This window comes from Scleropages formosus, chromosome 12, assembly GCF_900964775.1.
Source record: "Scleropages formosus chromosome 12, fSclFor1.1, whole genome shotgun sequence".
Classification (NCBI taxonomy): domain Eukaryota; kingdom Metazoa; phylum Chordata; class Actinopteri; order Osteoglossiformes; family Osteoglossidae; genus Scleropages; species Scleropages formosus.
Window position 1 is genome coordinate 25356959 of NC_041817.1, and position 23930 is coordinate 25380888.

The window sequence follows — 23930 nt, forward strand, 5'->3', positions numbered from 1 at the left end:
CAGTTGTACAGTTTCACCGAGTAGTTTGTCGGTACAATGTTGATGGCGGACAAGTAGAAGGTCCAGGATGTGGCGCAAGAAAGCGCGAATTTCCCCAGCAAAGGACAAACGGAGAAGCGCAACGGCGGAGTCCTTGTGTCGCCGACGAGCTCGACGTCGACGAGTCACTCAGAGTCGTTCCAGAGAGTCGCTCTTGGGGACGTTGACTACGAGCGGTCTAGAGCGCCTCCTCGCCGTTGTGCCCCACGCCGCGGTCCAGCACGACCGGGGCCTCCTTCAGCGAGATGTCGTCGACGCGCTTGGCGCCGTCGTCCTGCTCCTCTCGCTCCTCGGGGATGGAGGCCGGCAGGCTATCGACGTCCGAGTTGCTGAGCACGTAGCCTGGCAACGCGGCGTGGCTACCCGCCATCCGGCCCCCCCGGCTGCGGTACACGCGGCTGGAGAAGAGCACCGTGGTACGCGACGCCGCCGCCAGCTGCGATTGGCTGCCGCTGCTGTGGCTCAGGTTGGTGAGCACCGAGCCGTAACCATGGCGACAGCTGCCGCACGTTGCCGGGCCTTTCCAGTCGAAGGTTTGGTTCCACCTCGTCCACGTCTTCTTGATCTCCGTCTGGACCTGCCAAACCAGACCCCCACGCGCACCTTAGTCAGACTCCCATACTGTAGGTTTCTTGAGGACAAGAGGAACGGTAGGAGGCAGAACCGCATTTGCGATCGTTTGTAATTTTACACTTGGGATGCGGCACGAAAGTACATTTTTAACGTCGTGTCAATGAGAAGTTTAGATTTAGTCTAATTACTGAATATCCCCCCTTTGGTTTAACTACAAACTTCTCTTAACAACTGTGAAGGATAAAGGGTGCGAACCACAAGGCTGCCGCAGAACATCAGTAAAATACTTTGCATGATATGCATATTAAATTGTTTGCTTTAATATATTATTTAGAAGTCTCTTATGTAGGGCAACTTAGGTTTTTTTTACATTTTACCCATTTAAACGTTTGGATGCGAAGGAATTCACGTTTAATATTCCGATAAACGGAGTGATGATTTCCGCAGCCGGGAGCTGAACGTTGAGCTTTTTGGGAAAGTGGTGTCTTGGTGCAAATGAAAAGGAAATTATCACTGGAACAATGCAATAATGTACAGAGTGCAGAGTGCAGCCCCAGGATGGTCCATTTTCAGTCCTCCACACCCAGTCCCCTCTTATTAGGAACTGCAAACCAAAGTCCGTCCATCCGTCCGTCCCTCCATCCGTCCATCCGACCATCTGTCCATCTGTCCATCCGTCCATCCGTCCATCCGTCCATCCATCCATCCATCCATCTGTCCATCTATCCATTTTCATTAGCCTCTTGTCCTGGTCAGGGTCAGGACCAGAATCACTGGGTGCAAGGCTGAGGGGGGTGCACCCTGTATGGGACACCGATCCATTGCAGTGTAGCAACACACACACACACACATAGGCCAAAGCACATCTCTGCTGGTACTTTTTGTACCATACAAAATCTGTTGTTAACCTCCACTGATATTTGCTGCAAACTGTTTACTCTGCTATGCATTCTGCATTTTTTGTACCGTGCATTGTTCGCTTTGTGTATTTTGCCGCACTTTATATTCTGTGTTTGTAGGTTGCACCACGCTTGGGGAGTTGCACAAATTGAATATTGTTATACTTGTTTAATGACAATAAAGGTGAACTGAACTGAACTGAGTTGATGTAATTAAATGTTTCACAACGGAGCCTCATTAATGTTCTTGTCTTTCATGGCTTCACCTTCCATTCTACGTGTGGAAATGCAAACTGCGAGCCCCGTGGCACAAAGAACAGGTTGGGGGGGGGGGGGGGGGAGGTCTGAGGAAAAGTGCTCACTCAGCAGTCAAGGATGTGAACTTATAAGCAAGAAGTCATCAGGTCAAATCCCAGTAGGGACACTCATGTTGGACTCTTGAAAAGGGCACCTGACTCTAAATGTCCCCATACGTACAGTGAACGGGCCGAACGTGAAAATTGAGCTCCGCGAGGCGCCTTGAGCATTAACGTTGGCCGAGGAGGAGAAGGAATAAATGCAGAACGAAGAGACCGGTAACAGTGGGAGACGCTCACCTCGCCGTTGCAGTAGCAGTAGATGATGGACACGAAGAAGCCCTGTAATGAATGACAGGCCACAGCAAAGGTCACCTTCACTTGCTTCTCACGCTGAATAACCAAACCAGTCACTTTGGTTCCCTGATGGAGGTTCCAGCGACTTCTCAAATGGCGATCGGTTACGTAAGCGATAAAAGGGAGGAAATGTTCCGGTAAAATGGCACCAATTTTCCATCCCACCCCCTCTCTGTCCAGCTTCCCTCATGTTAATCCGCGGTTTTTGTAACACAAACGAATGGCTGAACGATGAATAACAGAGGCTTACGGAATAAAAAAACAGGTTTTAGAGACCCTGATAAGACTCTGAAAGCCATAAACGGCATCTTCCGTGTGGCTCCTCTGTAATCTGCTGTGTCCAGAAATGTATGCGTGCTTTCATATTCACCGCACAGGCACAACTGTACATATATAATAATGTGCTCCATATTCTCAATTAATTGCCTACGCTATTTATACACCGCTGTGTTTACGTATTTTCCGAGCCATGCAGCAGTATTTCTGCAATCCCTGGAAAAAAGAAGCTGCTTCAGATGCAATTAATTATGTCGAGAGAAATAATAAAATAAGAGCAGAGTAGCGGTGGGAGGCTGTGATTGAACAGTTGATCCCACTTTAATGTGGGAGGGAAGGTTTTTGGGGGGGAAACGCGTTTGCGTAGAGCGAGCCACGGGGACGACTCGGCGCGAGAGCCGCCGACGCACCGAGAAGAGCGCGATCGCGCCGTTCTGAAGACAACGGCCAGCCCATAAGTGGATCGCGCTCTTGTCGCTCGCCCTCATCCTCGACTCTCTGTTCTCAGAACCGCTGAAAACGGTTTGCTTCTGTATATGACGTTCAGTTTGCACCGGATAGCCCTCAGATGTAGTGGCCTCTATCGTCAGGAGGAAAAAATCCCATCGAGGGAGATTTATTTCACCCCGGACGCTGCTCCTCGTCACACCGATGCCATAACTGTTCTCTGAAGAGCTGTCGTTGGACCGGACGTGTCACACGGTCCGTGCGGAGCGCAACGGAAGTAATTCGCTACATTTACCGCACGGTAGGATCCTTCGTCGTCGCGGAGGGGGCAGGTACAGCCTTCACGCGCCCCGCCGCCCGCTGCACCGCACCGTTTGGTACGCACCTGGAAGGAGTTGAAGAACAGCTCGCAGTACATCCTCGCTTGCCAGCCGACGCCCTTGAAGGTGTGCGGCATCCCCACGAAGACGATGTAATGAACCCCGAACACCAAGACCAGCACCAGGGTGGACTTGGCCAGCTTCCTGTTTCGAGGAGGAGCAACAGAGCTGCGATTTAGACAGAAGAATGCAGCGCACAGATTGGTGAGCATCCATGCGGTCAAACGAGCCCTAACCCTAACCCTAACTGTAACCTTAGAATAATGGTGCGATGAAACAGAATCTACGGAAGGACTGTCAGACCTGAGGGTTTGGCAGCACTTCACTTCCTCGGCATTGTTTGAAACAATTTGCCGCTTCATTCTTTAGCGTGTTTTATGTTCGCCTCGTTCGCTTTTGGTGGTTAGAGCACCTGGGCCGGGATCCGCGCGCACATCTACAATGAAACAAATTCTCGGGGCCCCGCCGGGCTGTTGCTACAAACCCTCCGAGACACGTTCTGCTGTGGCCGAGCCACAGTTCTGCTCACGGAGAAATGACATGCAGCCCCCCACCCCGCGTCCTCTCTCGCATCCCCACAGTCCAGCTCCCCAGCCCGAGGATACACAGGCATCATCCAGCTGCGGACGCGGAACCCAACAGCACTAGGGAGACAGAGAGAACGCCGCTCCCCAGGTAGCCCAGAAACCCCCGCTCACTTCATCCCCGCAACCCCACCGGGACGCGTGTCTGCGCAGAGGACGCAAATACTTCAGCGTTAAGAGCAATAACTCGAACCCGACATCTGGCGCCGAGAGCCCAAGAGGAAGCTCAAGAGGGTGCTCATAGTAATTGCTCCCGTTTCCCATTGAGGAGGGAATTACCGCAATGCCTCGGAGATGCCCTGCTGGTTGTACTTAGAGGGTTTACCGAGTTTTCGTTTGCCCAGACTGCGCCGTTTCTTACGGTCACGTTCTGGCCGAGCGCCACGCGCCAGACCGTGGCCGATGTGACTCCACCCACCTGTACTGCTTGCGGGTGTCGTATCGGCCCGCGTTCGTCTCGCGGATCTTCGTGGCCAGCACCCGCACGATGTTGACAAACAAGATGAAGTTGAGCTGAAAAATGGAGGAAACGGAGAGGGTTGGATCAGCCGAACAACTGTGTGAATTGGGCCCATTTGGAGGCCGGTGTGGAAAGAACCGGATTCGAACCCGCACCTGAACAGCCCAGGGACGAGCTCTGACCCAAATCCCAACACTGCATTGCCCCAGTACGGTACTGCTCCTACAACATAGTGCTCTAACACTGCATAACCCCAACACCTGCTATTCCAAACCTTCACTGCCCCCAACACTGCACTGATCCAACACTATACTGTCCCCAGCACTGCACTGACCCAACACTATACTGCCCCCAACACTGCACTGACCCAACACTATACCTCCCCCTACCCCCAACACTGCAGTGATCCAACACTATACTGTCCCCAGCACTACACTGACCCAAGACTATACTGACCCCAACACTGCACTGACCCAACACTATACCTCCCCCTACCCCCAACACTGCACTGATCCAACACTATACTGTCCCCAGCACTGCACTGTCCCCAACATTGCACTGACCCAACACTATACCTCCCCCTACCCCCAACACTGCACTGATCCAACACTATACTGTCCCCAGAACTACACTGACCCAAGACTATACTGACCCCAACACTGCACTGACCCAACACTATACCTCCCCCTACCCCCAACACTGCACTGATCCAACACTATACTGTCCCCAGCACTGCACTGTCCCCAACATTGCACTGACCCAACACTATACCTCCCCTTACCCCCAACACTGCACTGACCCAACACTATACCTCCCCCTACCCCCAACACTGCACTGATCCAACACTATACTGTCCCCAGCACTGCACTGTCCCCAACACTGCACTGATCCAACACTATACTGTCCCCAGCACTACACTGACCCAAGACTATACTGACCCCAACACTGCACTGACCCAACACTATACCTCCCCCTACCCCCAACACTATACTGCCCCCAACACTGCACAGACCCAACACTATACCTCCCCCTACCCCCAACACTGCACTGATCCAACACTATACTGTCCCCAGCACTGCACTGTCCCCAACATTGCACTGACCCAACACTATACCTCCCCTTACCCCCAACACTGCACTGACCCAACACTATACCTCCCCCTACCCCCAACACTGCACTGATCCAACACTATACTGTCCCCAGCACTGCACTGTCCCCAACATTGCACTGACCCAACACTATACCTCCCCCTACCCCAACACTGCACTGATCCAACACTATACCTCCCCTTACCCCCAACACTGCACTGACCCAACACTATACCTCCCCCTACCCCAACACTGCACTGATCCAACACTATACTGTCCCCAGCACTGCACTGACCCAAGACTATACTGACCCCAACACTGCACTGACCCAACACTATACCTCCCCCTACCCCAACACTGCACTGATCCAACACTATACTGTCCCCAGCACTGCACTGACCCAAGACTATACTGACCCCAACACTGCACTGACCCAACACTATACCTCCCCCTACCCCCAACACTGCACTGATCCAACACTATACTGTCCCCAGCACTGCACTGACCCAACACTATACTGCCCCCAACACTGCACAGACCCAACACTATACCTCCCCCTACCCCCAACACTGCATTGCCCCAACGCTCTACTGCTCACACTACCCGACCTGCTCTGCCCCAACACGCACTTTTCACAGCATGTGCCTGGAAGTGGGGCACACTGAGAGCAAGACTTTGTATCCCGTAGTCGTAGAGAAGTGCCTTCAAGAAGCCCTGAGCAGTCAGGCAGCGGGGATAAGCGCTCGAGTTGCCGAGGGCCATATAACACACACGTGACGCGAAAATCCACAAACAGAAAGACTTGAATTGTCAACGCCCGCTTTGTCACGGACGTGTTTGGGCGTTTTGAGTAGCAGTCTGCCTGCGATATCCATCGCTCTTCATCTGACCCGTTGCGGCGGCTGTATCTTAATGACTCCTGCAAGGTTTCCTGCCTCTCCATCCACGCAGTGGTATTAGCAGCGAACCCCTCCGTCTCCAACAGCTATCACTTCCGTGCCCAGGTTGTCCTGTTCTTACCGCGTTTTAACAGTCAGTAATCATCCAAGAGCCGAACACACACACACACACACACACACACACACACACATTTTCAGAACCGCTTGTCCCATACGGGGTCACGGGGAACCGGAGCCAACCCGGTAACACAGGGCGTAAGGCCAGAGGGGGAGGGGACACACCCAGGACGGGACGCCAGTCCGTCGCAAGGCACCCCAAGCGGGATTCGAACCCCAGACCCACCGGAGAGGAGGACTGTGGCCCAACCCACTGCGCCACCGCACCCCCGTCAAGAGCCGAACATCCCGTGATAATCCTACGAGGGCCCGTCTATGTGCACCTTCCTGTTTCTATTCTGGAGTCCAGTTCAAATGATTTATGTCCATGACCGAATGATTTAATGCAGCTCCTGCTGTGAGAAAACACAGGGTCTCTGCACGTTAGGCGTAACACACTGATGGCACCTGTGATGTATGAGGCGCCGCTGCTTCCCACAAAGTGAAAAATAGATCCACTGATTTCCATTTTAGTTATTTATTCACTTAATTTATCTGTCACCAAAGCGACTCACAGTTATTCATTAATTTATTCAGCTTGGAAATTTTTACTGCTAGCAATTCGGAGTAAGGCCATGATCTGACGTACTGCAGCAGGGAGTAGGATTCGAACCCAGGTCTTCAAGTGCAAGGCGGCATCTTTAATTGTTTCGCCACCCGCCGGCCCACGTTATAATGACTACTGCTGGTACCCTCTTGGGAAGCATAGATCAATCGATTCCCCTGTAACAATCAATGACAGTACCCTCAGTTTCAAGAACACACCTGTTGATACACGGGGGGGGGCGGGGTTAAACTGATGGACAGCTCCCCACTGCCCGCCCCCACCTCTTTGTTTTCCCTTAAAGGGGCCATGTCCCCAATTCTCTTCATTTTGTTGGAATGAAGTGAATAGGAATAAAGGAATAAAGTGCGTTTGCTCCTTAAGACCTGCTGTCCTCCTGTCTTTGTCCCACCCTTGCGGTCACCTCCGCCCCACACCTGGCCACAACACCCACGCATGGACGTGTCTTATTTCCTAGCAGCATTTTCTTTCTTATGTGTTTACGTGCCCTACGCAACGGTCAGAATTAACCAATGCATAAAAAAATGAGGTTTTTGTTTTTGAACGTCCTCCAAAAATCACCGTAAAGTTGAAAAATTAATGTTCTCGTGCACTGCCTGGTATTTGCAGTAATACACCTGGAGGAGTGCACAGGACTGCTTGAACTATTATTGTTATTCACGCTGCCCATCCCTTGGCATCGCGATGCGTTTCATTAACCTCGCGGCTGCACAATCTCATTTTCTCTATTTAAATTAGCGATGACACTGGAAAACAACCAGAATCGAGACAGAAAAATGGGGCAACGTAAGAGGCTCAAAGCATTTTCTGCTTACATCACCTCTGCTTGCAAAATGAGGATCGAAACAAAATTAAGATCAGAACTGATTTCTCCCAACAGGAACATTCAGGCTGAAAGGGAGTCAACTTTTGGTTTGGGGGCAAAAAATGACCATGAAGGTCCTTTAAAGAAGTGACTCTTGTTATTACTGACAGTTGCAGGTCTATGAGTTCCTTCATGCTGAAATACTTACCCCGATGGCGGTGAGAATGGGAACTTGGTATATCCATTTGATGTTGCCCGCACTCAGCTCCCAGCATCTGCAGCGAGACAGAGAGGAAGAGGGAAAGAGGTCGATGCGTTCCTTCTCCTCCTCACTGAAGCTCACAGCTCAGATGTCCCAGGTTCCCCGCCACTGATTTGCAGGGAAAGTAGGACTTTGGCCCTTGGAGGAACTTTCCGGAAAACTTCCCACACTTTTTTTTCGGGCGTCTTTCTCCCAGGAATCTTCTTCTTTAATCATTTCCACACAATAATTGTTTTTTATTTATCTGACACTTTTGTCTAAGTTCACCTGCAATGTTTGATTTGTAAACTAAGCTACGTACAGTTATTACCCATTTATACATGCCTACCCATGTATTTTTACTCTATCTATTCAGGGTAAGTACTTCAACCAAAGGAGCTGCAGAGGTGGTATTCAAACTGGGAACCTTCAGACTGAAAGGTGACGCCAGGCCATTTAGGCTTGTGTAGTTGGTGAAGTTCACCGTCGGCATGTTTGTTTGCTTGACCATCCACATTTTGTAAACATTTGTGCTCTGCTCTTTGCCACACTGAGTTCGAATCCATGCTGAACCTCTCTGAGCTACATTTACACTACTGTACTCTGTTTTTCATTCAGTCGTTCATGTCATGGGGGGTGAGGTGGCGCAGTGGTGCAGTGGGTTTGGCCAGGTCCCGCTCTCTGGCGGGTCTGGGGTTTGAGTCCTGCTTGGGGTGCTTTGCAATGGACTGGTGTCCCATCCTGGGTGTGTCCCCTCCCCCTTCAACTTTGTGCCCTGCGTTGCCAGGTTAGGCTCCGGTTTGCCGCAACCCCGCTCGGGACAAGCGATCTCAGACGCTGTGTGTGTGTGTGTGTGTTCATGTCGGATATACAAAAATCAGGGTGGCCTGACTCTGGGCTCGGGCTTCAGCTCAACTTAATTTATTTGCGTGCGGCACCTTGCATGACTGGATACCTGAAAGTGTTTAGCAAAGAACAAAGCGAACAGCACAGAGGAACACAGTAAGTGGTGTAAGAAAGAGCTCCAACGATAATAAGAGCATCAGAGACACACAACACAGCGATGGAGAGGACAGAACTCATGAGGGTGGTGCAGGAGGAAAAAACCCCCAAAGACTATCTAGCACCGCACAGTTAGGGAAAAAGCTCGTGACGCTTTACGGATACTTCGGAGGGGTCAGTGTTTGACCTTTAGGGAAACGGAGCGAAGCGGATCACCCTGAGGGTACCAGCGTCCAGGGCAAGAGGAGGGTGAGGGGATAAATAAATGGTTATATATGGTTAATACTGTCATGTCTACTTGAAAAGGGGAAAAATTAGATTCTGTCCTCATTTCGATGAAGCTGAAGTGCTTTGCTAATCCTCAGGCCGTGTCCCTCTTTTTCAAATCGCTACGGTTTTTGCATATCCTTCATTGGAATAACGCTCTTATTTCATCTGCTCTGTCTGAGAAAGAGTCCTTATTGTTCGACGCAACAAAGGCCGCTCTCTAAATGGAAGAGCAGAGCTTTCAGGGGCCAAGATGCCAGGTTCAGCTGTGCACCGAGGGCACCGTGTGAAATCGTCCTCAGGAAGGTCGGCTGTCCGTGCTGTCCTTACGGCTCCCTGTGCCTTTCGAACCCAAGAGGCAGCTCTCAAGCCTGTATAAGTAGCGTTTGTGCGCGTGGACATGGGGCCGTCGCTCGGGGAGCCGACTGGACAGTCGCACAGGCGGCCAATCAGGTGCCAGAACAGGGCTCGATACACCGACTTCAGAGCCTGTCATCCACAGATGGATGCGCAGAGCCTTTTAATCCCCTCAGACCCGCCTGCGTTCGCACCCCAATACAGTTAATTGCCTAGGACTCTGTTTTGACAGATGGGGACAGGGGTGGGGGGGATGTGGGGGGTGGTGTGAACACAATCCAGCCCTGCTCTCATGTCTCGTGCAGCACGGTGGCACAGCGAGTAGCACTGCGGTCTCACAGTGCCTGGGTGGTGTGAGAGGATGTGGGTTTGAACCCCGCTCAGTCTGTGTGGAGTTTGCATGTTCCCTCCATGTCTGTGTGGGTTTCCCCTGAGTGCTCTGGTTTCCTCCCACAGTCCCAAGACATGGTGTTCAGGTTCACACCTAGTGTGTGAGTGACAGAGAGAGAGAGAGAGAGTGTGTTCTGCTGATATATGGATGAGTGACTCAGTGTAACTAGTGTATCTAGCAGTGTAAGTCACTGCGGTGAATAAGGTGTCTGGGCTCATAGTAACACTAGACAGAGTTCATGGGAAGTTGCTTGGGCAAAAAGCATCTGTTAAATAAATACATGTAAACTCTTGCACTCCAGGGTCAATACATGCAGGGCGAGTGCCGTAGTGAATAATTGCGGTCGTACAAACAGGACCGTCAGGGCACAGCGGTTATTCATTTGTGATGCCTGACAGCATGTAATAAATATTTTTGAACTGAATATAAAATAGAGCGTTCGCGATGACAGTCCAGGTGGAAGACCGTAATGAACAGTACTTTCGCTGTCTGTCCTCTTGGCCCCACGATGGAAACGGAGCGCATTCCATTACCGCTGAGGACTACAGAGAGAAGAAGGACTTGTAAATAAAACACATATTTTTGCGTGTAAAGCCAGCCTGCTACGTGACCCGTGTATTTCCCGACGGCCCTTGCGGTCCCGCGCCTTGACCAGGGGCGATGCCGGTGTCTCGGTTACGGGGGGATGGTCCACGGACCAGAGGCGATGGCCTTACCTGGCGTCGGCTAGGGTCGCTCGCACCGCCGCCCACGCCGCCACGAACAGAGCGGGAACTCCTGCGGCGACAAGAAGAAACTTATCGAAACGAGACAGAGTAATTAAACTCGATTTCGGAATGCCGTGCTCACCAAACCATAAAATAATTAAAAAAAGAAATTATAGGCAGGGGAGAAAAGCAAAAGAACGAGAAGATTGTGAGAAATTCTGATTCGTTCCAACGGAGACAAATGGATTGTAGTGGGCGTCTGATGTTGTCGTTTATGCCGTCCTTAGCGCTCGATCTCGCCGCTCGCTCACCGGAAGGCTGATTACGGGAACAATTCAATCACGAAATTAGTGTCGGGAACGAGGGGAAGAAGCGGAGAAAAATCAGGCCGTTTTGCAGCGTGTGTCTAATCTGTTAGACAAGATACTCGTGAGCGAAGGCGACCCGAGGCCGTGCGATTGCGCCGTCCCGCTCGCTGGCCTCGTTTCAAGCTGTTTATGGCCTAATCGTGTGCACGGTAAACACGGTATTACTGTACCTGAGGAGAGCAGCAGTTTTAATGCAGATTTTAACGGAGACAAGCAGCCTGATTAAATGTGATGACTTTGTCTTTTAGGGTATCTTCCCAAAACAAACCTGGCTAATGTGTGTGTGTGTGTTGCTCTGCTGGCTGCTACAGTGGTGTTTAAATACGCTGCGCAGAGTAATGTGGGCTTTGACGGCAGCTGTGCAAAAAATGCAGCATGTTTTACCCGTTCAAGCTTGAAAACAACCGTGTTTTTTCGCTGAAATTTACCTTAATGTACAAACTGTGATCGAGGTCGTACACTTTGCGGAAATTTACTTTCTGTAGAAATTAACCAAATTAAAATGGACAAATAATATTTATTATAGGGGTGGGTTCACAAAACTCCACGTACACAAGCGATTAAGTTGAGAAATAAGCTTACCTTGAATTATTGTTTAGAGCACTGATTGGATTTTAACAGCAATATCGATACTTTTTTCTTGGAGAAAATCAAGAAAAATTCTAATTTTTCATTTAAATTTAATAATTTACAATCGTTCGGAAAAAATGCACGGTAGTACTTTTTCGTATATAGTATATAGTATCGTAATGACCCGAAAGAGCACAGGACCTCTCTGGAGGAGCTTCCCAAAGGACTGGGGTTCATTAAAGTTCTGGACAATAAGACGGGCCGCCGTCTCGCCTGCAATTAACGACGACAACTCAGACAAGCCTAGTGTGTGTGTGTGTGTGTGTGTGTGTGTGTGTATTCAGTGCTTAGTGAAAAGTACATGTGTTTGTGTCATTCCAGAACTCAATACGTACTGGTGTCATATAAGTGGGTTGGTGTTTTGAACTAGAAAAAGTTCATCACCACGTTACCTTGCAATATTGCAGCCTGTACTACGGTGTAACGTCGGCGACCGCTAAGGGACCGTTAAGCGACTCTTGAACGAGACACGAGAGAGGGGCAGCACGAGCACGCGAGAGCTTTGTGTTTACTGGCGGCGGCGGGTCTCCGGGCTCTGAGCGGAGGCGCCTGGCCGCATGCTCATTACATGAGCGCCACTCAGGTCCGCACGGCGAAAACATCTTAGCAGGAGTCGAGAGCAAAGCGGAGCGCTGCTTTATTTGCAGTGTTAATGCAGGAGGAAAGAGAGTACTTCTTGGCCAAAATCGGGGTTTGTCTTCATGTGGGTTGTGAATTTGTTTGGCGCATCCAAAATGTTTTGTAAGCGTTTGGTCTCAAATGCCTTCAGACAGAAGAGAAAACCTCGAAATTGGCCATCCGTTTCCCCTGCACCCACACACCGCTGGACCGGAGGCACCCCGGCGCTAAACGTGGTGCCTTTACATTTTTATATATCAGTGCGGACGCCTGTGCTGAGATGCGACGCCGAAGGGACCGAAGTTCTGTAATGACACCCACTCAACATCCACATCATCATCCCGGTCCAGGGAAAGACGAAAAAGAACAGAATCTCACCCCAGCCGACTAAGGTGAACCCCCACAGGTACTTGGTGTCGGAGAAGAAGGCCATGAAGATGAGGCTGTGCAGGTAGAGTCCCTCCACCAGGATCCAGTAGTAGTTGGTTGCCAGGAAGTAGATGAAGAGCAGGACCGTGATCTTGCAGCCGATCTGTTAAACGAGACGGGTTCGGCCGTCGATCGAGAGAAGTGCCGCTCGAACCCTGATCCTACCGCACGTTCAATTTAATTCAAATCGCCGAGGGAAAAAAAACAACGATCGTTTGTTATGGGGATCGAGAGCTTATCTCGGAAGCAAAAGCGGGACCGGCCCACTCAGTTCTATTCATTTAAATGTTTAAATTTAGCAATCAGCACTTTTTTAACTCACAGTGATTTACACTTTTACTGAGCTGGCAACTGAGGAAGAGAAAACAAAGAACTCCCAGGCCAAGGAACTGGGGCAAAGAAACCTCTGGGGGTCCAAGTACCAGTGCCCCCCACCCCCGCCCGGGGGTTCCGGTGCATTACTCTGGCCCTCAGGGGTGGCTTCTGTAGCTAAGAAGTTTTGTTTGGTCAACAAGGACAGGAGCCTCAGTCATAATCCGGTGGTGTGTCTGCAAATTTCGTTCAATTCTTTTTCCCTCCATTTTTAATTTTCTCCCCGGCGGGGGGACATGTCTCCTTCTGATAAACAGTTCTGTCTGCTGGTGGGTGTCATGTCACATTAAGAAAGTATCTTTAGGAACTTATTTTGCTTTGGTCAACAACTTAGTGAGCTCACTTAATCGCTGCCCTCCCCACCCCTCCCCTCCTCAGTGAAACGATGCTGGTTTTGGTGCCGTTGGGAAATCCCTTTGCACAACCGGAGAACGGATAGTGAGCAGTATTCTCTCCTATAGGAATGCTCTAGAATGAGCATCTTCAGCTAAACAAATGTCTCACCGGGAGCTTTTTCCTCTCAAGGAGCCTCTGGAGATCGCAGTGGGTAGCTGTTCAAGGCTATCATCCTGCCCATCTTTTTGGGTGGAAATGGCCCCCTATTTATTCCTTATGAAAGGGGAGCAGAAAGCATCTCGACACAGTTAGGAGGAAGCAATTTTCCGAATGTGTCAATTAGGGTAAAGTGCCTTCCAAAGTGGGCCTGAAGTGAGCAAACAAGTGTGGAAGCAGCACTTAGCGAAGGCTACCTGCAAAAGAAGACGTTAATTCTATAATGACGCCTGACGCTCCCCACTCGGAGCAACACAACGGTTTCGCCACAGGAGGCGGAGTTGTTTTTCTCTGTGATGTCTCTCTTAGACCTGCTACAAACACCCCAGGGAACCCCCCCAAAAAAAAAGAAAAACCCGCACCCCCTTGGTTTGACAAGTGCTGAAAAGTAAATGCTGGAGTAAGTGGAAAATAAGCCAAAGTGATGACTTTACAGAATTATTGCTGTAAAGGTTATTATGGCAGCACAGCGAGTAGCACTGCTGTCCCACAGCACGTGAGTGGTGCAAGAGGATGTGGGTTCGATGCCCTGCTCAGTCTGTGTGGAGTTTTCTCCGGGTGCTCTGGTTTCCTCCCACACTCCAAAGACATGCTGGTCAGATTCACCCATAGTGTGTGAGTGACAGATAAGAATGTGTGTTCCACTGATGTATGGATGAGTGACCCAGTGTAAGTAGTGTATCTAGCAGTGTAAGTCACCGTGGTGAATAAGGTGTGTGGGCTGGTAACACTACACAGAGTTCATTGGAAGTCGCTTTATAGAAAAGTGTCTCATAAATAAATGCAATTTTTCTAATGCAGCTGCTACATTTCAGTGGTGACTATTTAGTCACCTTTCAAATAAGGTTCAGATTTTATCACCTCTGATACGCAGGTGTTTCCACTGAACAGCCTCACTCTCACGCTAATAAACACTAATGTCAGCCAAGAACTATAATCCATTATTTCAACAATTTTAGATTGGCATTGTTTACAAAGTTTGTGCCACTTTGGTGCTCGTGTTTTAATTTTTCACTTGAAGGACTAAATGCAAAACTGGCAAACTGGAATCATGTTAATTTTCCTAACTGTGCAAATGGACATGCGTACGCTTGTGTTACATCTTGCTTATCTTGCTGAGCACTTTATAGAAAAATATTGTTGGTTCTCTTTCCTATGAACTGTGCTTTATATTAACGTCTGACATTCAGGAGACGCATCCAAGACTTATAAAATTCAAAACTTTTTTCATGTTTCACTTGTGTCTACTTCCGCCTGCTCTCTGCACTTTAAGGATGTGCACCCACAAGCTTTTTGGAACATTGATTACTGCTCAATATATTATTATATTATTATTGTACTTTATTTAGCTAAAGCCTTTGACCATGGAGACCTAGAATATTGGGCTATTATTCTAAGCTACTCACGATAACAAACCCATTTATACAGCAGGGTGTTTCTCCATTTAGCTGACAGTTTTCTCCAAAGCAGCTTAAAAAGTTAAGCTTCTTACAATTATTTACCCGTTTACACAGCTAGGCAATTTTACTGAGACAACTGAGGGTAACGACCTCGCTCAAGGGTACTGCGGCAGGAGGCGGGATTCAAACCGACACCCTTCGGACTGTACGTAAGGCAGCAGCTCTAACCTTTACGCCACCAACTCTCTCTATTTCTTTCTGGAGAACCATGAGCTTCCAAGTCACAATGTCCTAATCCCTACAACCACGTACTCCCCCAAATGAAAGATTAATATATGACACGTATGACACATGTATGACGCGTCTCTCCGAATCCAGTTTCCGCATGACTTTTCCAGTACCGGTCAAATCAGACCCGCGACACCGTTCTAGGAGAAAGTTTCCACGGTGTCGAACCCGCCGAGGCTCCTGAAGAAGTGAGTATCTGCACACCCAAGCGAACCCATGCTGCTGTGCGAGAGCGCAGACGAAGCGAACGTTCCCCCCCATCTCCCGCCCCTCCGACGTGAAGCCTTTCACGATTTCGTGTTGGTTCTCAGCTCTATTCACTCAAATGTCGTTGATTTGTTCAATATGTAGGCTATCTGCAGAGCGTGTAATAGGATCGAGCTTCTCTTCCAATGCCTGATGTCAAAGCAAACAAGCATGCTGATAGCTCATTACACGATTATTTCATTTATCCAATTAATAACAAATGTTTATTATAAACTGAATGCTAATTTGTACATGGGGAAGGAGGAAAGACAGAGTAGTCAAGTACAGTAAATGGATTATATCTGTGTTTTAATCAGGGCGCCATCCTGCAGACACACCGAACTGTAAAAGAAATCTATGAGGGAAATATGTTTTTAACCCGTAACCATGACGACTGAGAGTCTTGACTTTCCCCTCTGATCTGCTCCCCGTCTTTGCTGTCGAACGATTCATTATTGAGTAGATTATTTCAAAACCTGCCGTGTGTGAAATGGAGCAAAATAAAACATTACCATTTTAAGTTTTGTGCAGTACGTGCAATATTACAGGCCTGCTTTGGCTTCACGGAATAAAAAACTCTTAAGTGGACTTTTCTTCTTATATTAACACAGCTGTACTTTGGACCATGATTACATGATTATAAACATCCCATATTGTGAAGAACTCCTTGACTGCACGTTGAACAGCTGAGTATTGAATTAAATGGTATATAGGGTGTACATAATAATAATAATAATAATAATACTAATAATAATTTTTTAAATTGGAATAATTGATTCAATTTGCAAATGTTACAAATGAACGAATTAACACATTTATTTCATGGAATTTGGTGCAAAATATGTGCAAAAGTATATTGGAGCGGGTGGGGAAACAGCTGTTTTTATAAATCGATAGACGTGGATGAAATGGTGATAAGGCTAATATATTTCTTACATGAATACTGTACCACTGTAAATTTATAACAGGGCCCTACATACTTACAAAGTGTATGTAAATGTGGCAAAGATCAGTTGAATAATTTATCAGTACTTGACATGAAGGAACCGAAACTTTTTGCTGAAGCCAAAGTTCGGGAACTCCCCCATTGCATGGTAAGTGATGAATATTAATTAATGGAATTAATGGCAAAAGCTCCGCTGACGGTAGCGGACTTGACAGGTCACCGCCCATGTGATGGACGCTATTGTTCTGCTCTCTCAGCACACGGCGCACACCTGTCCGGGAGATCACAGGCGACCGAGGCTCCGAAGGGCACGTGCTGGAGGGGAATTAATCGCTCGGGTGACGCGGGAGCCCAATTATCACGCTGCCCTGGTCATAAATGAATGAGACTGAGCATAATGCTTAATGGTGACTCATCAGCATCCGCTGTTAATTCTTAATCTCTCCCGCTGTGTCATCGACTGGGTTGTTGCCTCACGGAATGTGATTTTAACATTTACCGTCGAGGCCTAATGTGTGTCATTATTTCATTATTTATTTAACAGCATCCGTCTGTGATTTGTTTCTAACGCAGTCGCTGTTATTTCGTTATTATTTAATTCCCCGTCAGACCTGTAGATGTGGCTTAAGGCAGATCGCTTTGGCGCATGCCTCTCTGGAGCGCCCTGTCGGGTCCCGACCCTGCCACATACTGAATGCGCGTGCAGCTCCTCAGCCGCTGCGCCGCCTGCTGTTTCGAACCAAGTCGTGACACCCTTTCCACTCCCGACGCGCTGCCTGCGCTGTCTTTCCACTGACGCCGCGGAGTCGGGACCCTCTGCTCCCTCCGCTGTGGTCTCTCCCTTGAAGCTCTCTTCCCCCACCCCATCATCTGTCCTCATAACTCGGGAGAGCATCGGGAACCTGGCATTTCTAGGCTGTGTACATCTATACGGAGGTGACGACTCAGCAAAGGGGCCCAGGCTAACATACTGTTCTCTTCCAGAAAAAAAAAAAAATTGATAAATATATTATAACGTACACGGCACCCTGTCAAAATCTGGTTGACGTTAAAATCAAAATTATAAGGACATTAAGTTGCGAGAAAGTCCTGTCACGTGAAAGTTTTTCTCAAATTAACAGAGTGCAAACAAGGTTTACATAAGGTAAGATGGAAATATGATGCTATTGGCATGGTGTGCACATCAACAATGCGGTTCTTTCTGCGGCTCATCTTTCAAAACACCATCGGGTGAAGACAGTGAGGTAATGAACAGAACTGTCGATCAATGAACCCTCTGTGGAGGTCAGGTCAGGTTTTTAGTGGAAGAGACACAACACAAATCTTAGACCATCCACAGGATCCAGTTTACTATAGTAAATGACTGTCAGGCCACGAAAACACTGGACTCTTCAAGGCAGCAATGACTCACGGTGACTCATGTGCATTCGTCGTAACAGATGAAGGCGAAAAGCCCGAGAGTCCAGCAGAGTCATGCACGCAGCAGAATGCTTCGGGGGGGTGCTGGACCACAGCCCAACCACCACATTTAACTCACAGCCCGTTACGCACTCGAGGGCCTGGCAGCTGGACGGGAGCCCAGACACCACATTTAACTGCTCTGCGGCAGTAAAAACATGTCTCGCTTTGCTACCACCTCACTAGTCCACCACACTGAGCTGCTTGTGAAGCTCCCATGACTGACCTGCTGTTCATAGTAGGAGGGGTCACATTAATAGTGGGAGGGGCAATATTAAATATGGACTAATTCCCCAAAAAAGCTAAGAAAAAAAAAGGTGGGGGCAGCCAGTCATGTAGTGGTTAGAAGTACTTCTTTCAGATCCAAGAATCACAGGTTCAAATCTCACCTCCAGCTGTAGCACCCTTGAACAAGGTACTTACCCTAAATTACTCTGGTAAAATTACCCAGCTATATAAATGGGTAAATAATTGTAGGTCAATTAACATCTCAAGTCACTTAGGAGAAAAGCATCTGCTAAATGAATAAATAAATATATTTATGCAGACATGCTTCTTATAACAAATACAATATGTGCATTATTTTAGAATTAGCATGTATTTGCATACATAAAAGTCAGTATGTGACTTCTGATGACATGAGCCAATCACATGTGCCCCTCTCTGTGGATAACTGCTCTTATTGGTTAGTGTGCCCACAATTATGCATGCCCCGCCTTCTCGGGGATGCATGTTCCTATTGGTTAATGTGCTCGCCGTCATGTGTTCCCCGCCCCCTCACAGCAATTTTAGCCTTGAAATCTGCTTATTTTTGGCACTCTCATCCCAGTGGGTCTTCCGCTATCAGAGGAGGAAACGCCACTCACATACTGAGACTTGTCCACAGGGGCCACCGAGTTGGTCTGGAAGTTGTCCATGAGCACCGTGTCGAACTCCTGCAGTCCCACACTGGGATGGACCACCCTGTCCTTGACGAAGATGCTGACGGCCCGCATCATGAACGACACAAACAGATGCATGTGGATGTAGTTTCTGGTGCAGTGCAGACGCCTGGGGGAGAGAGAGCCAGGAACAAAACCTCATTTTCCAGCACAGCAGCAAGGGGGCGTAGTGGCTAAAGAAGCCAAACTTCTGCACTAGAGACCTTGATTGAATAGTTGAGTGCAGAACTTAAATTCCCCGTAGAAACATCAAGCCAGGTAAACAAGGGTGTAAAATGCCTTGGAAAAAAGTCAAAGTCACCTGAGGAAGTGAAAATGCAGAAGAGCTCTTGGCTTTGAACGGCCCGAAGGACAGGAAGCGATACTGACCCAACATACATTTCGCTGTTTGTCAAGAGTCGGTCTGGTTTGTTCTGCGCACCGTCGTTTCGGTCGGTTTTAACAGACGAGCATCAGCTGTCAGTGCAGGCGGGCGTTTCATGTCCAGCACCTTGTCTCCTTCCCCGTTATGATATTGCACTCAGCCTCTCGAACCAACAGCCCTCTGTTCCCTGCTTGTTCATGGGCATTTAACTGGCAGCCTGTACCCTTGGGGACAGCGGGCGCAGAAGGGGGGCAGAACATCTGGGGAATTCAATAAAGTTCACGCAGGTGTTTATAAATGTGACTATAAATGTGAGTAAATGCTTTATAATGACTCAGCTGCTCGTACCCTCACGTCTCCTATTATGAATGGCTGAGTTAGGGGTGTCTGAAGGTTCAAACATTATCGATGAAACATTTTATGTACTTGTAACTGCATTTTCTCCATGCATCTGTTTTGTAAAATTTGCGCTTGAAGCGAAGCGGCCGTATCCTGTGTTCAGCTGCCGAGCTGAAGGAAGTCAGTAAAGACAGAGGAGGTGTGAGGGACCACCTTCATTTAACTCACTTCCACAGTCATTTTAACACACACAATCATCATCATAAACTGCTTGTCCCATAGGGGGATTGCAGAGAGCCAGAGCTGAGCCCAGCAATGCAGGGTGTAAGGCTGGAGGACACGTACGCACCCATCTGTTGCAAGGCACCCCAAGTAGGACTTGAACCCTAGACCCCCTGGAGAGCAGGACCTGGTCAAACCCACTGCACCACCCCCCCAAGTCATTTTAAATCAGTTTAAATTTCAACCTAGCTCAGTGTTAAATATTAAATAAATAATCCTAAAATATTTCATTAAAATTTCATATGGATTATGTTTAACTGCAAAAAAGGTCAGTCTGAAATATTAAATAATAGTAAAATACTGCGTAAAAATTTCTTATGGATTATGTTTTATTGATTACAGAGATTTTTAACGAGTTTAACCTGTGAGGCAGCACCGCAGCGGCCCACAGCTCATTCGGACACGGGTTCGAATGCAGCTCAGAATATATGGAGTTTGCGTGTTTTTACCGTGTTCCCAGCCGCACACGCAACCCCACACTGACTAAAACAGGTGCAACAGAAAGAATCGGTGAACCACTTCTGTTCCCTTCACCAAGGAAACAAGAAAAAAACTGCTTCTCCTTGACCATGACTCAGTGGCACCTTTACCTTGTCCTGTAAATAAATGGAGGTATGTTTGCCCTGAGGGGGTGTGGTGGCGCAGTGGGTTGGACCACGGTCCTGCTCTCCGGTGGGCCTGGGGTTTGAGTCCCGCTTGGGGTGCTTTGCGACGGACTGGCGTTCCGTCCTGGGTGTGTCCCCTCCCCCTCCGGCCTTATGCCCTGTGTTACCGGGTTGGCTCCGGTTCCCTGTGGGACAAGTGGTTCTGAAAGTGTGTGTGTGTTTGCCCTGTTAAGACTGACTTTGGAGTTACAAGCAAAATGAGTTACTATGAGATTTCTGCTCCTAGATGGGGTTCTCAGCTGTGTACCGTACATCACGGGAGGTATGAGGAGCACGTCATCTTTCTGCTGTTGGGAAATACATTTTTCGTGGATGTCTTTCTTTATTCGTTTGTTTTCTTGTTCGGAAAAATGATCTTTGTGCCAGTGCAATTTTAAACTTGAATCCCCCATTTACTCGTTTGCATTTTTTCTGGGTGAACGTGCACCGAAGAAAGCGACTCAGCATGTGCACCCTGCTCATTAGCACATCAGCGCAATTCCTGCCAACCTGAGCCAGTCACTAGCCAGCAGGGGGCGCAATGGTTAAAGACCTGGAACTTCGATAGCTGGTATAACCCATGGGGGAGCTGGGCTCTTCTTTACAAATGTGCAAACTGTCAGCTGCGATGAACATGAGCACCAGCAACGCAACTGAAAATAGTTGGAGTTCGATATGTCTTTCCGATTGTCTTTCTAGTTACCCGATTGCTAAGCAAAAACAAAGGGAAATACCCAAAACCCTCCCCACAATAAAAGAAAACTTTTTTTATGTGAGCCACCGACAGCTGCTGGAAGGCAGATGCGTCATGTGCCTCTGTGTCACTCAAGTCCTGGCACCTTAACATACATTAAACAGATGAAAGGAGCTTGATGTTAAAATGGACCGGAGAATGTTCCGGAAGCAGAATTTTTCTTTCACCACTGACAGCATATTTTCAATTTTTTTAGTGGAATATTATTTACTTGCTCGGTGGCAGGCATTGTTTAAAGACCTTCAGGCTGCCTGTATTTGCACTTACTGACCTCTCTGAAACCTTCCTTAGAGCTTAATGTCTATTTTAATTTCTGAAGTTTTGGCTTTATTTTGCCTGCGATACCATGGATGTTGTTTCCCGCGCTACGAAATACAGAATCCACAGTCTTGAGGGAAGAGCAGGTGGAGTAGCAGTTCAGGAGCTGCGCTAGTATCTTTCAAAACGTTGGTTTAGGTCCCACTTCCCCTTCCTCATCCTAGCGTCCTTGAGAAAGGTACACTGAATTACTAGTGAAAACACACAGCTCAATACTCTCATTCTTTTTGGATAGACCTGAAAAATGATAATAATAATAGTAATAATAATAATAATAGGGGGATTTGGCAAGATTTGCAGATGTAATGAATTATATACCAGATTCTGTTGCAGTATTTCAGGCCATGAAACCCTTTGGATCGAGCAGACCTCTGACTGGTTTTACATTTTTCTGTCAATTTGGACTGACCAAGGGGGAGAAACGCAGCCCCTTTCAGTTCACGCACAACACCCTCAGTGTCCACCAGTTTGACGTGACAGGTAAAACACAGATATTCACCAGCTTCTGAACGTAAATCTGTCTTTCAGAAACAACAAGACATCAGTGAAATTACTCACATCACGAACACAGCATCTAAGATGAATTTGCACAGTCTTGCTACATGGCTGGGAAACACACTCGATAACCGTCTTATCGGAGGTTACATTTTTTTCACCAAAGCGGGTTATCAGATCAAGACAGTAACGGCTGAACGCAGCGAACTTCCACTCTGAGACTGACTGGGCTGCTGCAGGAATGGGAAGCCCTGAAAAAGCTTAAGAAACTTCTTTAATATTCTGATTTCATCTCTTGAGCACCAGGGTTACATTTTTCAGTGCCCCTTCGGGTTTCCATGGTAACATTTCTATTGCCTCGTCTGGGAGAATTGATCACCCAGACTAACGAAAAACACAGGTTCTCTTCACAGTGGTGCCCATGGCGCCCTATTATGGTCAATGGTGGAGTAAAAGCATTGGAATCAGCAGTTTGCGAACGGATCTTTTACCTGAAGTACCCGATGATGAAGATGGCCACCAGCAGGGAGCTGAAGGACACGGCGTAACCCACTGTGTACATGGTGTACAGCCGCTCAAAGAAGATCTGCTGGAGAGGCAGGCGGACACTGAGGAGGGTAACACGGGCAACACGTCGAGACCTGCAGATCAACCCTCCTTGGACCCTCAGGAGGACGGGGCTCCCTTTCTAGGAGGTTTAGTGGTCCGTACCGTGCTGCCTTCGTGGCCGGGCTGCAGGAGTCTCAGACAGTCCGAGTAGTTCACCCAAGGCCTGCTCATGCTCTCCACGTAGACCCAAGAGCCATTGTCATCACACTTCCTGTAGGCGTGGCCTAACACGAAGATACACGCCACATCACACGCACATACACATACACACGCAGACAAACACACACAAAGTGGGCGACACCGCTTAGAGCCATTATTAGAGGTGCTGGAATCCCCTGTAGGCTTTTAGCATGCAGCATGATTAAGAGCGTGTTGGGGAAGCCAGCGTACCATTGTGGTCGAAGTCGTAGACGTATGTGGGGCAGGGGACCTTGGTAACCTTTCCGGGGAAACCACGTGGCCAACAGATCAGACCATCCCAGCCCGGAGGGCAACGATCATCTGTACAGGGAGGACATTACAGAGCATAATTCACTGCTGTCATTTGCATATTATGCATGTCATTCTGACAAAGCTCCTCCCACTGAACTTGCAACTATCCCAACCGTAAACAGGAAACAAGGGTGACTTTGAACTTTGAGTTGCTGAGAAGGAGTCACTCTGACAGCTATTTTTAAAGGATGTACAGTATGTCTAGACATCAGAGCTAATTTGGCCACCTAACATATTGGTGTTTATTCCACGCAAATGTCAGAACAGGAAGAAGAAGCAGAATGACATTTAAACCGACACTGTGGCAGCAGTTCTTACCCCCGCAGCCGGGCCCACAATTGCTCTATACGTGGAAATCCACCACAGACATGTACACCACCGACTCTGAAGGGCCTTATTACTCAGGCGGCAGAAGCATGCAGGTCCATATAGTGTTTTCAGGCATAGAAGAAGGAACAGTTTTATCCACAAAGAAAACTGCCCACAGTAGCAGCACATGCTGGCAGCGCCTCATACTTTCCAATGAGCGGTCAATTTACGACCAAAGCCGAGATGCCTGTGTTGTCCTTGGGCGATTCTAATTAGGAGGAGACGCC

The 23930-nt window shown here is 48.4% G+C and overlaps 1 protein-coding gene across 1 annotated transcript in view; it reads right to left on the reverse strand.

The window, feature by feature from the left end:
* Positions 1-217: 217 nt before the first annotated feature.
* LOC108928313 (parathyroid hormone 2 receptor-like) overlaps positions 218-23930 on the reverse strand; it is a 29057-nt gene continuing 5344 nt past the window's right edge. Inside the window, exons 3-13 of the mRNA XM_029256922.1 lie at positions 23233-23343; positions 22945-23066; positions 22725-22822; positions 18963-19146; positions 12784-12937; positions 10799-10859; positions 8033-8099; positions 4270-4364; positions 3273-3411; positions 2108-2149; positions 218-616 (exon numbers count right to left, since the gene is read on the reverse strand). Coding sequence (XP_029112755.1) covers positions 218-616; positions 2108-2149; positions 3273-3411; positions 4270-4364; positions 8033-8099; positions 10799-10859; positions 12784-12937; positions 18963-19146; positions 22725-22822; positions 22945-23066; positions 23233-23343 — 1472 coding nt within the window. The remainder of the gene's footprint in view (positions 617-2107; positions 2150-3272; positions 3412-4269; positions 4365-8032; positions 8100-10798; positions 10860-12783; positions 12938-18962; positions 19147-22724; positions 22823-22944; positions 23067-23232; positions 23344-23930) is intronic.